Source organism: Falco rusticolus, chromosome 7, assembly GCF_015220075.1.
Source record: "Falco rusticolus isolate bFalRus1 chromosome 7, bFalRus1.pri, whole genome shotgun sequence".
In the NCBI taxonomy this organism is placed as follows: Eukaryota; Metazoa; Chordata; class Aves; order Falconiformes; family Falconidae; genus Falco; species Falco rusticolus.
The window spans coordinates 34,117,007-34,133,325 of NC_051193.1; the positions used below are offsets into that span (position 1 = coordinate 34,117,007).

Below are 16,319 nucleotides of genomic sequence, written 5' to 3' on the forward strand. Positions count from 1 at the left end.
AGGGCTGCAGCACAGGGGAAAGCTGCCGCACACACAGGCAGGAGCCCAACGGCAAGCCTCAGACATGACGGCTTACTCAGGGGTGTCCGTGCCAGGAGACCCCCAGAGCCTGATGAAAACTAGAAGTTTACGAACAATAGAAATGTTATTACAATTTCTTCACAGGCCTATCTGGAAATTCAGTCCAAAGACTCTTAACTGCTCCCAGGCAGGGAAGTCAAGCACACAGCCCAGTCTTCACTCAGTTCTTCTGAACACTGAATTTTACAAATCCAACACTAGACTTTTTTTTTTTTTTTTTTTTTTTTTTTGTTATTTGCCTCTTAGAAAAAAAAACGTTCGTTGGACCTTAGGTTCTCTCTGAACTGGCCCTTCAGGAAACAGAAATCTGTACTTTACTGCTTTTTAGAGGGGGAAAAAGCCTGCAGGCAGCTCAGCATGGCTACATTCAGAACCAACCCACTTCAGGATGCTACTGCTTTTTAGAGGGGGAAAAAGCCTGCAGGCAGCTCAGCATGGCTACATTCAGAACCAACCCACTTCAGGATGCAAAACTTGGTTCTGTAAAACAATTCTGTAGCAGCAATGCTGGGCAACAGGGACAGTTCCTGCAAACTACATAATTAATGATGTATAAAACAGCCCATGCTCCTCAGCCAGTGTGGGGGGAGGGCAGGCATGGGATAAGGTAGAGATCAAATTGTCCTCAGTATTTAACTGCTTCAAGGAACAAAATAGCCCAATGTTATTATTTTATTCTCATTTTTCCCCTTGTTCAACAAAGGTGACCAAAATCTCACACCCTGTTCCAAAGAAAATGACCTCACAGCCCCCTTATCTAGTTACAAAATATTTTCCTCTGCTGCTTCTATTTCAGCCTCACAGGGACTTTCCTCGCTGCTGTCAGCCTGGCATGGGTTATCTCAAGTTTTCCAGAGTCTTGGGTGGGGGGCAGGAAAGCAGTTTCTTTCCCCTCTTCCTTAATTGAAATTAAGCTGAAGGCCTTGGATGGTGACAGCTTTGGCAAGACGACTCCTGCCAGAAAGTTGTTTTGCAGCTCATCCCAGTGCGGCTGATGAAGCGGATCGAAGCTTGGGTGAAGCCTGCACCCCATTAAAGAGAATGAAGTCACAAATTAACGAGGGATCCTGCTTTTCCTCTCCCTCTTCCCAGCTGATTACAAGGCAGCCGCACCCTTCTCTTAGATTTCTAATTTCATTCCTCCTGGTTGCCATAATGTCTGCTGCACTGCAGAGGTGGCTGAGCGGCACCGGGGAGGGGTGCGGGACGCGCAGCCTGGCAGGCACCAGGTAAAGCAGGGACTAGCAAAAAACCAAACATACTCTTTAAATCTACCGTGAGCATCCTGGGCTCACCCAACCCGCACTTCATGCTGGAAGGGCTCTGTTTTCTTTCTTTCACTGTTAACAGAGAGAATAAAAGGCAGATGCTTCCACCTTTCATCCTCCACCCTCTCCTCCCTCCTGTTCTCCCACTCCAAAGTGCCAGGCACTCCACGCGATCCCACCAGTTTTAGGCAAACAAAAGGGAGGGAGCCGGGGGGCTCAGCCTGGCCACCACAGCCGCAGCTTTCCTCACCCCCCCACACCCCTGCGCTGCGTGCACGGCCCCCCCTCCTGATGCTGCTCCCGTGGAGAGCCCTTTGCCCTCTGCCAGGTGCTCCCCTGGGGTTCGCAGGGCAGGAGGAGCCCGGGTGAGCCCCATGGGAAGGGGGCACCAGCTCTTCTTGCACCAGGTCAGAGGTTTTTGTCTGCCCCAGCTGCAGCAATGATCGCTCTGTGTCCATCCTGGTCCTGAGAAGGGGCAGAGAAACAGCAACGGCACGAAGCGCGGGGAGAGAAGGGACTGGGGCAAGGCAAAGGCACAAGTGCCACTTGCTGCTTGAACAGCTGCTGCTCCACTACTCCGCACCCAGGAACCAAACGCTGCTGCCGGGCTGTCCAGGGTACATTCCCAGGCTTCCAAACTCTTCATCCCCACAGGCAGTGAGCTGTAGCAAGGAAGGCTGTAGCAGAGCCCAGAACACAGGACTGCCAGCAGGGAACGCATTTGAGGAAATACTCAAGTAGATGCCACTCTCAGCTCCCGTGCAGAGTTCAAGGAATTACTGTTCACCTGCTCTTCGGATGCAAATGTTCACAACTCTCCTCCAAAAGCACCAACTCGCACCTCAGACATAAGATGACAGAGGCTGTAGCAGAGCAGGGCAAAGCACTGCAAGGACCCCTCCTCTTGCAAGGGAAAAGTTCAGCGTACAGCAGACAGCAAAGCTTCCAGCACACCGCTGAGCCAAGGCAACTCCACTTCCCTCCTGCTGGACTCACTACATCCTCGAGCATCCAGGGCCCAGTAAGGGGCTGGTGCAAGAGCTGAGGAGCAGGACTCAAAGCAGAGTGCCCCCCTTTTTGCAAGTTTTACAGACCTAGCACCAGCCCTCCCAACAACAGGAGCCTCTGCTGCACACACAGCTGATGGGACGGAAAGGAAAAGCTGGAACTTGTGAATGTTACAGCAGGGAGTTGTTCAAGTAATATTAAGTTTTGGGGTATTTTTTGTTTCTTTTTTAGGAGGATGACTAGTTTTCTACAGGAAGCATGTCCAAACTACTTCACAGTACCAAGTTTCTGCCACATGTTTTACATTATTTTTATTGTGGGGCAAAAGTCTTACAAGAGAAAATCTGGTAAGGCAGATCTAGGAATGCACATTTTATTTATGTAAAAAAAAAAAACCACAAACAAAAGAAACAGAGCACGGGTAAGGTAGACAAGAACTTTTTATACTCTGACTATACAATAATATTCCTCTTTTTTTTTTTTTTTTTTAAATCCACTGCCACACTACTATAATGGACCTGTTCTAGTCTAACTTTAGGGTTGTCCAGTTAAGTTGTCTGCAGATTCTTTAAACAAGTTGACCTTTACCTATTTAGAGTTTCTTCTCAGAAACATTCATATATTATACAGGATATACAGATTTTGAAACAAGACACTTAAAACCACACACAACTATAGCCGCAACACTATCATAGCTGCATTGTAGTGATTACATTGTTCAGCCAGCTGTAGACTCTGTATGTACAATTAGTTTTTATAGTGTTATTTACATAGATGGACTAAAAGCTATCTTTAATCTAAAAGGTAAAGGCTCTTGTGTTTAAGTATGTGCAGTTTCATAGCCCTGTGAAAAAACACACAACAATTATATACACTGTAAACAGCACAAGGCATGAGAATCTCCTCCTACCCCAAACAATCTCGCAGGAAAGTGTATGTGCACTAATACTCCTCTTCCACTTCAGCTCCCGCTCCTCTGGTTTTCTTATGAATAGCACGGTTAAAGCTGTGGCAGGCAGGAACCCAATGATTGTCATGAAGACCCAACTTACAGCCCGGGATGCCCTTCTGAGACCGGTGACAGCACATCCAGTACCCGGGCCCATAGGGTAAAGCCTGGCAGTATGGTTTGGGATGCCACCGGCACAGCGATACGTCCCCTTTCACGTACTTCTTCTTGCACTGCTTGCAAGGGTCCTCTCTGTAGCGGGAATCACGGACCCAGCGGGAGTCTGCTGGCCTGATGTTGTAGTATTCAATGATGAATTTGAAGTAGTAGCAAGTGCATTTGAGGGCAACCAGACTCCTAGTAGGAAGCAATCCAAAGATCTTCACTATGATGTGGTGAGGCAAGAAGGCCATATACTGCTGAGGCTCCAACAGCTGCTGGATTTTAAACCTGGTCTCCAGAAAGTCATGCGAAACCTGCCTTTTTAAGCAGGAAGCATCAAGTACTTGCAAAGCCCCTTCTGTCGGAGGAACAGGAAGGGCAGATGGCTCTGTAGGGACACCGCTTCTGACACACGACCTGTCAGATGCCAAGGCATCCTCATCCTCATTTTGGACTACTTCTCCTGGCTTTTCTTGGGTACTTTCCCGTAGTGGCTGTTGCTCATGAGCAGCAGGCTGGTCAGCCTGGAGGAAGAACAGCCTCCCTGGGAGCGGATCTTCACTAGCACTGGAGTTGGAGAGCTTCTCTTTCCTGCATCCCTTCTCAGTCTTGGTGACCGATATACTGATGCATAAGGGCTCCTTCCTAGCAGGATGCAGACTTTGCTTTGGGAAAATTACAGGCTCTTTCGCTATGCAATCAAGAGTCGCGTTCTTGCTCCGCAAGGAATCCGGCGGCAACCTGGCAGCAGCTGGACACGCAGACAGCAGGGGTCTGGGAGGCTCGATCCGCGTTTCAGAATCACTCCTGCCAGCAGCTACAGCCAATGCTGTATGAGCAAGTCCCGAATTCACATTCCCCATCTGAGTATCCAGCCCAGAAGGAAAAGGCTGCTGAGCAGAGGCAGCACCATCCCACAACTCTGTGTCACCCAGAGGACCACAACACCCTCCATACCCAGCTTCTGCTACCCCTGCCTCCTCCAAGCCAACCCCCTGAGCCAGGACCCCCGAGGAGACCTTCCCCACCTCGCCCTCGGGCTGGGTGCCGCTCGCCAGGAGCACCCTCCCGACATTTCTGCGGAAGCTGTTGTTCCGAGAGAGGCTCCCAGCCTCCCTCTCGCTCTGCTGCCTCAGGCACTCTGACTCCAGCTTGGCCACCATGTCCAGCACACGCACAGGCTCGCTCTGCTGCTGCTCGCTATTGCTGCAAGGTCCCCTCTCCACATGGACCTCGCAGGCCCCGGCAGAGGAGAAAAGGTCTGAGCTGGGAAGCGCACCTTTAGGCTGAGCGCTCAGCCTCGTAGCAGAAGCAGGCGTGCAGGTTTTAGCACAGTCTACCAATAAAGCACTTGCTCGTTGCTCCAGAAAGGCTACCATCTCTATCACCGAGAGGGACCGGCCTGGGAACACACCCTCACTGCTGTCATTCACGTAATGCACCGAACAGTGCTCGATGCCGCAGGCGAAAGGCTCTGGCTGGGAGCACCTGGCATTTGCCTCCCTCATTCTTTCCAGCTGAATTTTGGCTTTTTTAAGATCTACTGATTTTTTCCTGCGTTTAGCTGTTCTTCCGTCAATATCCCACGTGCTTTTGATTTTCACAGAGCCTAGCCGGTTGTTGTTGCTGCATTGCTGGGCTGCAAAGAACGCAATCTTCTCCTTCGTATTGCCAGGTTTCACTACAGCCCAGACATCCAGCGGTCCTTCTTCTTCTCCCTGGTGGATGGTTGCAGAGAGGGCATTCTTCTTTTCCCTTGCACTTGGACCATCCGCTGGGCCTTTCCCATTCATATTGCACATAGTATTTGGATAAATAATCCCCAGAAGCTTTTGAGATGGAGTCACAAAGGAGGGTTTTGGGAAAACGCTCAGTTTGGTGCAGTTGGTATATTTTTCTTCTTGTGCTGGTCTCTGATGGCTCACAGGTGAGCCTCTCAGAGAATCCTGGCTTATTTCTGGAGATCGCTCTTTCTTCTGTAACTTCAGATATGGCTTTAAGTGCATACCAGAAACCCTAGGAAAAGAGAAAAGGAAGAAGTTATAGCTGCAAAATATGCCTGCCTGGAATTAGAGAAGGTAGCCCGGAGCAGGCACCAGCATACCTCCCACTCCATGTCAAGCAGCCCACACCTCAACAGGGACACATGAGAAAGGAAAAGCAGCAACCAAGGATGCAGCACCTGCCCTTGGAGAACTCCTTGTAACAGGATCATGATCTTATGGACAGCAGAGATCTTCCTGTTACAGAAATCTGTTTCCAGGGAATTGCAAGGAGAAATGCCAACGTTTAACTTGTATGTGTTGTGCAGACTCTAGAGTCAGAGCTATCCTTCTGTCCGTTCATTTAATCCAGCTGTAAGGTACACGTGGGTCAAAGGGTTTATCTTGACATTAGCTACCAGATATATAGATAGATATGTTCTTTTCAGTAGATACAGTACAGTTAAAGCTGAAAAGGAAAATTAGTAAGTGTAATTATATTCATCAGAGATCCCAGCAGATATCCGATTCCCTAATACCACCCAAGATTAAACCTATCCTTTAGTGTATCAACAAAGGCAAATCTGGTGTGCTTTCCCATAAGGGTTCTTATGCTATATATATCACATGGCCCTCCAAAAAAAGTGACAGAAGCAGCACATACAGCTGAAGAGAACCACTTTCAAGGATGTGGTTTTATGGTTAGAAGTTTAAGAGCTGTAAAGGAGACACTTGGATGCTGCTGACATTACAGCAGCAGCACCACTGCTGCAACAGTCCCAGGCACTCGACTCCTCCTTTCAGTTACACCTTCGCACTAATCTTCAATTCAAAGCTCAAAACCACAAAAGCCCAGGGCACTGCCACATGGGATGCAATTATCAGGAGACTTCAGCCTCTTCTCCCAGGAGTATCACATAAGCATATTACAGAACTAACTATAGATTATGTTTCCATGGTAATCTTTGAATTGTTACAGGTTCAAATTGAATTGTTGAAAGGTTCAAAAAGGACTTTTTGAAACACGGATAATCCACGCTTGCTAGTTTGAGAACAGCAGGCTCAATGCCACATTTACCACAAGCTGATACGGACACAGACAGAGAGTATGTTTCCCTTGACAGCCACCACCAAAACAACTGCTTTAGTATTGCGTTTCTAGCCTAAAAACAGCTTTTAATCAAAAAACTCAAGCTATAATGTCTAAAAAGTGGGTCAAATTTATAGTTTAACACCTGCAGTTCACACACATAATAGGTTTGTATCAGACAGACACAGCCAAAGTCCAGCTGGGCTCTCCCTGCCATGCCACGGTGCAGCTGGGACACACACCTACCTCAAGACTCCCTCAGTGATGCTACACACAGGGTACCCATGGGGTCAGCACACAAGGAGCAAGGAACCCAGCACACCCACCCCTCGAGCAGACCCTCCAGAGCGCACAGGATGGCTGTAAGAGGGAAGTCTTAACAGCAGACACTGACCTAGAACACACATGGACATGCCGTAGGAGCAACCTGGAGCACAGCTCAGGGACCTTCTGGGCAGCCCTGCCCCACAGGATAGCCAGGGCTGCAGACTGTCCACAGTAACGGCTGGCAGAACGGAGAGCTGAGCCAGAGAGCACCGCAGCTGGCCAAGGGAAGGCTCTGAAAGCAAGATGCTCCACTTCCAGCTGCTAACACAACACACGCAAGCACACAAGGGCAACAACTCAGCCAGGCACCACCTGCACCTCTTCTGCACCAGAAGCGGCCATGCTGCTTAACCACTGCTTACCCCTGAGGTTTTGCTTCCTCCTCCTGGCCCTAGCGATAAGAAGTGAGGGGATGGGTGACAAGTGCTGGTAGAGGATTTGGCGAGGTACATCAAGAGGAAGGGCTTGGTTCACCTTCCTAGGAGCGTGCATAAAACCTAGGGGACCCCTCTGGTCCATGCAGTGCACTTTGAAGGCCAGGAGGCAGACACTGGAAAGGGATGCCGTTATGTTCTCTCCCCTCCCAATTGCATAGGAAGATCATTACCTCACTCTTGCAACCAGTGCCAAAACCATCTGCAGTTCACCTACAGCCTGTGACGATGTGAGTCCTCATTACTGCAGATACCCCGATCTAGTCCCTGGGTTAGATCTCTCCCCATGCCTTCTGCATGCCACTTCCAGCTCTTGTTGGAATTGGGTCACCTCCCAATTCAGTCTCCTCTGCAAAACGCAACCGAGTTGTTTTGTTTGCCTTCTCAGTTGGATGCTAAAAACTGAAATAATCTGATAAAAATAGAACTTCAGGGTGCTGAAATAGATGAAAAGGGAGAATGGGGAGTCAGTGCTGCTGTAGTTTGTTCCAGCTTCGTTTTCCATAGGGTCTGCCTCATTTCGGTTGCACTTTACAGCTAAGCAGGGTCAGGCCACGGATGTGCTCGGGCCAGAGCAGCAGGTGAACCACTGCAGCAAGCCGCTGCAGAGAACGGTGCCTGCGGCCCTGCATTCTCCACCCAGAAGGGCATTTTGGAGCTGGGTTTTTCAGACTAGAGAAAGAAAAGCTCTGATGGCTGCCCACCACCGTACCCTGGGGAGAAGAGGTGAATACAATTAAATACACTACTCCGCACGTTCAGTCTCATGAGCTAGAAACAGAAGATCAAATTCAATTCATGAGTTTTCATGCCAGGGTGTTAGAAAGATGAGCTGAACGTGTTTTTAAAAGGCTTTCTTCAAGCAGTTTTCAGGAATCGAGCAGGACAATCGGTTCAACACCCTTCATTAAGAGAAGATGCAAAACGAACGTGAGACCAGGTTTTATACGAATGAAAACAGGACCAAACTGGTTACCCCAACATGCTTAGAGGACACGTTTAGCCAGCAAAGTTGGTTCAGCTGCTCCCAGCTATTTCTGGTCTATGGAAAAAGACAAAAGGGCAGAGTTATGCCTCACCTATTACAGATTTCTCATTTAAGGTTATATTTCCTCCTGTGTTTCAGTTAGTCCCTGGCTCAGCCAACAATACCATTTAAGGTTGAAAAGTTATAATTTACATAACAAAATTATGCCTTAGTCAGAAGTTTTACTGCCAGAATAATTGCCTCATTTGAATTCAGCATTCAGTTCATTGCACTGTTTTAATGGATCCAGATTTAAAGAAAACCTTCATTTAATAACTCCAGACAGCTATAAAGAGTACTGCTAACTCCACCTGACCAGCTGAATCACACAGTGCCATCTGCCTCCCAGTTTTCAGGCAGTGGGGAAGAGAACTTAACTTCCATTTTAGAAGAGTTAGTAACAAACCTTACCTGAAGGTGTCACTTGGAAAATACAAGCCCCCACTCCCACACCCTTTGTGGTGAGCATTAAGAACAACAAACTCTGAGGCAAACAGAGCTTCTTCCTCACACAGCAGCAGCACATTTCATTTCTAGCTCCCAGAATTAGAACAAGGCTTCCCAGCAGAAGTTTCTTTGAAGATGAACCAGAGCCCAGCCCTCACCCACAGAATACCTTTTTTCTACAACATTTCAGTGCTGGCAAGCAGAGAATTGCGGCAGCTGAAGTTAAGTTTTTAAATATTTAAACACACAAAAAGTAGCTGTTAAAAGGTGAACTCACTGACAATTCCCTATGATACTTAATTCCAGAATAATTCTGTTTGTTCCCCTCCACCCTTTAAGTCATCAAGCTTTCCAATTTCATTTTGAGAGATTACTCTTCAGAAATTCATGGAGTAAGCATAAAAGGTTTTTCAATCCTAAACGTGCCATTTTGAACTGCTGATAATTCTGCCAGGAACGATCAGCACTGAAACAACTAGCTCTGCTGTCTTTATACTGTTATTCCATCCTTAGGATGATGAAATAAAAGGGCCAGTTTTTCTATTTCTCATCAGCTGCATCTGAAAAACAGGATACTTACACTTGTGGAATGACACTGCTGTTTTTACAGGTTGTAACTACAGCTTGTTTCCACTACAGTTTTATCACGTTAGTTACTACAACGGATTGATATGGAAATATATGCCTTTATACATGCCCAGGCACGCACGCACCCCTCCTCTCTCTACTGAAGGGAAAACCCATAAGCTGCCACACCAAGCTGGTCAGAATCTTTCTGCATCCTTTTTTACGTATCTTCTAAATCACAGCAGCCTGAAAAAAATAATATATTTGCTCTAACGGCAGCTCCAAAGTTGGAGGTAAAACTGGTAGAAAAGGCTCAGTTTTCACTGCTCCTTTCTGAGATCCAGAGAGCCCAACTGCCCCTCACTGCACCTGGGTCAGGGACTCTCACAATGCCCCACGAAGCCAACAGATTTCCTCTGGCCAGCAACAACAACAACAACATGCGATCTGCTCAAACAACATAATCACACTGCAAGTTTTCTGGGCAAAGCACCGGAAGGTTTTAAGGTGAAAATTTCAGTCAAAACCCCAAAGTTTCCTGTGGATTTCTTTTTGTAAACACTTAACCCCAGTTGACAAAAGTTCCTAGCATTGTTGACTGCACATGCAGTGCCAACTACAACTCTGAAAAAACCCTCAGGACATACCAACACAAGGCAGGAGCCAAAAACAAAAAAAAAAGAAAGAAAAAACCTAACTACAATAAAACCCACAGCAAGCAAACCTCTGGCAAGGCATTTCTCTTCCCTGGCATCCCATTTCTCTGTCTATAGAGCTTTGCTCCTCTCTAAAGGACACTGACAATTATGAAGGACTGAGTACTGAATGCAAGTTAAGCTATGGTCAACCCCTTGTTATTTCTGGAAGAACTTGGTGGGTCCTTTGGGCTCAGTCTCCAGCACCATTTCCATCCCCTTCGCACTGCCAGGGCAAGGCAAAGCAGACAGAGCTGCTCCAAAGGCATTCCACGGATCCTGCCGGGGCGGGAAAATCCCAGCCAGAGCAGCCGGGATGGAAGACACTCTGCTACTCAGTGGAGCTTGTTCTGGCATGTGGCAAGTGTCCAAGCTTGGGGAAAAGCAGGTTGGGAAGCACGATGCTCCAGATCAGGGGCGGGTTTGCCTTCAGCAGCTGCGGAGGCATCCAATTTCTAGAAAACCCACTCCCTTGCAGCAGTAACTTCATATTAAAGCAACCGCTCCTGACCCACCTCCTAGCACCTGCAAAACCACCTCCTGCATCAGAGATCAAGCGAGGATTTTCGTGGGCTTTGAAGGTAAACAGAAGTTATCGGACTGCTGAAGCGGCGCTCTCCACTTGAACAGCGAGCCTGGGGAGAAAAAGGAGCAAGCTGAACATGTGGGGCAGAGCTGGCCCAGAAGAGCCGAGGTGCTAAATGCAAAGTAGGTGTCTAACTCTTATTGCATCCCCCACTGCTTGTTCACCCACACCAGGCATTCAAATGGCCTGACTTTGGTGTTGACAACATCCAAATACAACTGCACACAGGAGCAGCTAAAAAATTTATCGCGTATAAAATCCATCTTCTTCACCAAGTAGAGGTTTAAGGTGAGATTGCACACCCGAGCCCAACACACAGACTACTCTAGTCTGAGGGATCCCACCCATTAGTAAGTTTTAAACACATTTTAAAGTAAACACACACACATATGCCCTTCAGCATAAAGCACAGCAGCCTCAGCTACCTTCTAAATTCTACACAAGTGCCATTGCTTTGCCAGTCTTTTATACAAAAGCACTTAGCGTGAAGCAAGTGACATAGAAGCAATTCTTTGTTGAGCCTGAGGAAGCTCAAACCCATGCTCCCCGCTTTCCAACTGTACTACAGATGACACAGGGATGACAAAGCGGAAGGGAACAAAATAAACTGAAAGATTTGGTATTCAAGATTATAAGATGCTCCAGAAACACGTAGCTCCGATGATAGGATAGCACACATGCCTGTGGTGGAACAGGCTAAGGTGAGAAGAAATCACAGAAGCATGGTAAGAAAAGAAGTGGTGGTTTTATACAACTGCCCAGAGCAGCACAGATAAGTGACATGTTTCCTTCTGGAAATGTTCTTTCTTAACATCTGGTTTCTAATTTATTGACTGCAAGAGGGCCTAGACCTTTCTTAATATCACGGCACAACAAATTTCTTCAAGCAGTTAATGAACCACAAGAGTGATGCTATTTAGTCCTCATTTTTGTGCATACATAATGAGAACACATGAGAGGTTGTAGCAATTAACCTTGGACCACACTATCTTTATTATTTAATTCAAAGTTCAAAAGAGAGAATAAGCAAAAGTAGATTGAAGGCAAGTCATCAGGTTGTTCTTTTGAAACTCAAGACCGAAAGGAACTGGATCATGAAGTCAGCTGCCTTGCAGTGCAAAGGATTTCACTGCAGACAGCACAACCCAGCAAGCATTTTCCAGGAGTCAAAAAGCTGGTTTCATTATTAACAACACATCCCAAGAACACAAGAAACCACCTGAATACATTCCTCCTTCAGGAAGGATACAAGAAGCAGACACAGGTTTTGAGTCACCAGGTCACATCACTTAGAAACCTGTATCTTAAGCGATCAAGAAGCCTTGGAATAAACAAGAGAACCGGTGCAGTGTTAAGACACAGCAAAAAGATTTCAAAACAAAGATGGTAAACTGTTCTTCAGTTTGTGGGAAAGGACAGAGAGAGAAAGAGGGCTGCAAACAAGGTCAGGGCAGAGATTAAGAGTACTCTAGGTACAGCACAAGACACCAAATTCAACTTTGCATGATTTTTAAAGAGGGGTGGGAACAGTGATCTTGAAGGCAAAAGCCCAGGGGCTAATTTGAACAAAACCATTGGTGTGAGGGGGAGGATTACAAAGCTTCATGAAAATTGTGAGGACTGGCTCATGTCAGCTTTAGAATCCAAAATAGACAGGCTCATAAACTGCAGGCCTAGAAGCAAGGTTTATAAACCTCTTGAAAGGCAAAAATTTGAGTTAATAAAATGTGGCACATCGGAAGTGGCACTGCAAGGGAGAAAGAGATCACAGCCTCTCTGGGCCTGGCAGTCTGATTTCAATATAAAGGTGCTTTGCAAGCAAAGAGGATTAAGGTGACACAGGGAAAAAGGGGGAAGAGGAAATAGTTCAAAAAGCCAGACTAACCTGAAGGTTCTCAAAAAAGTAATCTTTTTAGACAAATGTACTACATCTTCCTCACATGGACTTCAGAAGGCACAAGGAGATTTACTGGCTAAGACAGATTGGCAGAGGAAGGGAAAACAGACAAAGGAGCTGGCTTAGCAGCAGACGGCGCCAGGTGATGCTGAATAAGAAAATACCAGCCTGGAAACCAAAGACATGCCTCTAAAATCAGCCTTGGGAACATCCGATTTTGTTAGGAATTACCTCAGCACAAATACTATAGGTGCACTCACAGAAATGAAGGCATTTCCAAAAATGCAGAGGCACAAAACATCAAGTAACAGAAACTGAAGCAAGTTTTGAAATACAGATGGTGATGCACCAGCAAGCTGAACACCAAGAAGTTTTGGAGGTAACTAAGAAAGGTGCATTGGCTACCACAGACATATCCGTGAAACAGAGGTAAGCAGAGGAGATTCTGTGATACTTTCAAGGCAGCAGTGAAAAGCCCTCCTGCCAGATTGTGCCCTGGAACACGACATACACTTTTTGACACCACTCAAAAGTGATACATCCACACTGAGAACAAGAACACACACACTTTCTTATTCAAGAAGCTACTAGGTAACACCTGGGTCATTTAGCACAGCAAAACCACAGATGAGGCTATACAACCATATTTTATAGAATACAGCAAAAGTAGTAAACCACTGAAAAAAAGAAGCAGTCCTTAGACAAAAGTTAATAAAAAAACACACTAGCTCAAATGAGTATATAAGCTGGCACAAATGTTGCACTTCTGCAAATCAAAAGAAGGTTCCTAATCACACATCTTCGGTAACGGCTTAATCTATGGGAGGAGAGAAGAAAAGACATAACTGTTTTTAGGGTGGACCAAGTTTACAAAAGGGATTATGAGATACTGCTTGGGAAAGCAAGGAGCTGGGTGACCCAGGAAGTCTCTTCCAGCACTAAATTACCATGAAACTAACATAGCAAGCATATGCTGTCTACACAACCACAAAGAACAAAGGTTAAATTTTGCTTTAAACCCACACAGCTTTTGGAAACCAGAAAGCTGGCTCTCTTCCTCCAGACTGAGGAAGTTTAAGAGTCTTGGTTTCAGAAAAAGAAAAAAAAAAAAAGAGAGAAACATATATTTTCAAGTAGTTTGAACTCAAACAAACTGGCTTGTTCTTGCATTTGCATAAGGACAAGTTGTTCTGTACGGTGTTCCTATAATGAGACACAGTGAGAGGCGTTCACTTAATTGTCACAAGCAGAAGTGTTTGAAATCAATCATGCATTTCTTATTAAGACGACACACAGGAGAGTGGGCAATACCATATCTGAGCCTAAACTAATTTAATTACTCCATAGTAAGACAAACCGCAACAATGACTGCCAGTATTTCCACTTGCTTTAAGCTGACTGTATGTTTTAAAGCCTACTATGACAAGCCATTCTTCAATTTTTACTACAAAACCATGCTCCCAAACTAATTTACAATTGTTGCTAAAAACCCCAAAGATTTCTCCAAGTACAGCACCAGCTGTAGTGACTCTACAGTTGTCATTATCAATTAAAAATGCTAAAGAATGTTTCTACTTTTAAGCCATTACAAGATTACAATAAAACACTATTCGCAAGTAAGAATTTAGACCAAACATTTGAATGACACTCAAGACAATAGGAAAGTAAGGAGAAGGCTGTTATCAGTGCTAAATACTTAACCATGGGCAAGCCAGCCAGTCTGTTCATACCGTTTGACTTGATGGAAAGTGGAAGATGTGGAATTTAGCGGTTCCCTGTGGAGGCCAGCTCTGCAGGAACTCTTCATCGTAACTACCTCTCCAGCTAAGGCACACCGTCACAGCCAGTCCATCCTGGGTTACACGCAAGGCTTCCCCATCAGCTTTCCTTGCCCCACACAGAGCTTCACCGTGTCTCTGCCACCTAGAAACTGAACAAACAACCGGTAAGTAAGATCACGTTCCAGTACAGCAGCAACTGAAGCACAGATGGTCAGGACAAGGATTCTTTCCCAAGAAAAAGAAAAATACATGAACTCATATATGCAGACACATACATACATACAAAAGATATATATAACAATATAAAAGAACTTAACACCATTATGCCATTATCGCAGCACGAGTTTCTGAACACCATTAAAATACAAACTAACACACCCCCCAACAGCCTGTCTGCACATACAATGCTTCCTTCACCTTATATATGACTGCAGCACTACCTTGGCACCTCCCATGGAACACGCTGTGTTCCGAGTTCCATGCAAACAGGACGCACAAGATCTTTCTGATTAGCACTGCATCAAGCTTTGGAGGGTAATCGCTGCTAGCAGTAAGATTTGATGCTGCCAGGAGTCAACGTTAGCATTTTAATCAAAATAATGTGGGTGATTACATAAAGGACAAAACATGACACTATGCAGCCTCCAAGCCTTGTGAAAGCTGCCCGGTCTTTGCATCACACACAGATAAGACCACAGATTTCACCAGAACAAAACTGTTCTGCACTATCTCTCATTCGCACTAGGTTGCAGCCTTCTACACCTTGTCCTTGGAGTAGACACTTGATGTACTTAATGGCGCCTTCGTGTACTTTGATGGTGAAAAAAAAAACAACCTTCAAGTTGGAACATAAAAGGAAAGAGTGACACAGCAAAAGAGCTCTGGAAAAACTCAAATACTCAAGCCTGAATTGCCAACAATTGTTTTAAAGATTGTCTGCTTCCTCTCTAGAGGACCACGCACAGTGATGCTGCAATAAACAAATGCCGTTGGAAGACGCTAACTATAGAGCTGTGTCCCCAGGGGATTTGTGATTTAGCACAGCAGGTTGTTCTTTCCTTTCCAGCAGCTCCGCCCAGTGCTCCTACCGCTGCCCTATTCCTACAGTGGCATTTCCATAGCGCAGCCTGGCAGAGGCACTCGCCGGAGGTTCGGAGGTTTGTGCTTGCTGGCAGCCAAGCTCTCGCAGAGATGGAGCCTCTCACATCACCCCTTCCGCAACACCTGCCAAAGAAAAAACTTCCACACAGAAAAGCACCTACATATGCACAGCTCAGTGTATAAGATAAGTAATTGGTGCTTGACCAGTGTGGTTTTACAGCTCTGCACTGCCACTAACCCCTCCTGGCCTGGAAAGCCCACCCTGTTCCTGTGTCAGGTTCCCCTGGTTCCTGTCAGGGCCATAACTTGCCCATTCCCTAGACCTGGCTTTTTGATGAGTCATCTGGTAGGCTATTTATTAACTGTTAAGTCTGTGATCAGGACATTTTCCCTTTTTGGCACTTTTGGTGTCCCGTGTCATCCCCCCCCCCCTTTTTTTTTTTTTTGGGGGGGGGGGAAGGGCGAAGTCTTCAGGCTGCCCTCCCAAGTGCACCAGGTAAACACAATCTAAGACCTGAGCATCACACTGTTGGTGGTCTGTTACCTCCTCAGGAGTTACTGAATGAGACTGTTTGGGTATTTGGGGGAATCACCTTGACACTGATGCACTTTGTTTTCCATTCAGTCCATGCTACCTCTGTTAACACTGACACATATTAAACATGACGTAAAGCCCGCTCCAACTGGGTAGCCACACTCGCCAAGAAAGTGACGAAGGATGACTTTCCAAGCAGGGAAAACAGAAGCTGGTTTAGAGCCATCTGACTTGATGCCTGCCATAGCAATTCCTCTAGTGAGTGTGAATGACAGGTCAATCATTTGCCTACATTTGAGTAAGCAGGAGCCTAAAGTAGTCTATAAAGTATTATATAAACACATTCAAGTCTTCATGAAAAAAAAAATCTCTGCTGAGCTCT

At 46.1% G+C, this 16,319-nt stretch overlaps 1 protein-coding gene across 4 annotated transcripts in view; it reads right to left on the bottom strand.

Moving 5' to 3' along the window:
• Positions 1-2,642: 2,642 nt before the first annotated feature.
• The window catches only part of FBXO34 (F-box protein 34), a 40,325-nt gene continuing 26,648 nt past the window's right edge, over positions 2,643-16,319 (bottom strand). For 3 of the 4 annotated variants that reach the window (XM_037393853.1, XM_037393851.1, XM_037393852.1), the window contains 2 exons: positions 14,251-14,450; positions 2,643-5,484 (listed from right to left, as the gene is read on the bottom strand). In XM_037393853.1, coding sequence (XP_037249750.1) covers positions 3,300-5,484; positions 14,251-14,327 — 2,262 coding nt within the window. In that variant the 5' untranslated portion in view covers positions 14,328-14,450 and the 3' untranslated portion in view covers positions 2,643-3,299. Of the gene's footprint in view, positions 5,485-10,552; positions 10,673-14,250; positions 14,451-16,319 lie in introns of those variants that run through there. The other variant, XM_037393854.1, reaches the window with a different exon arrangement.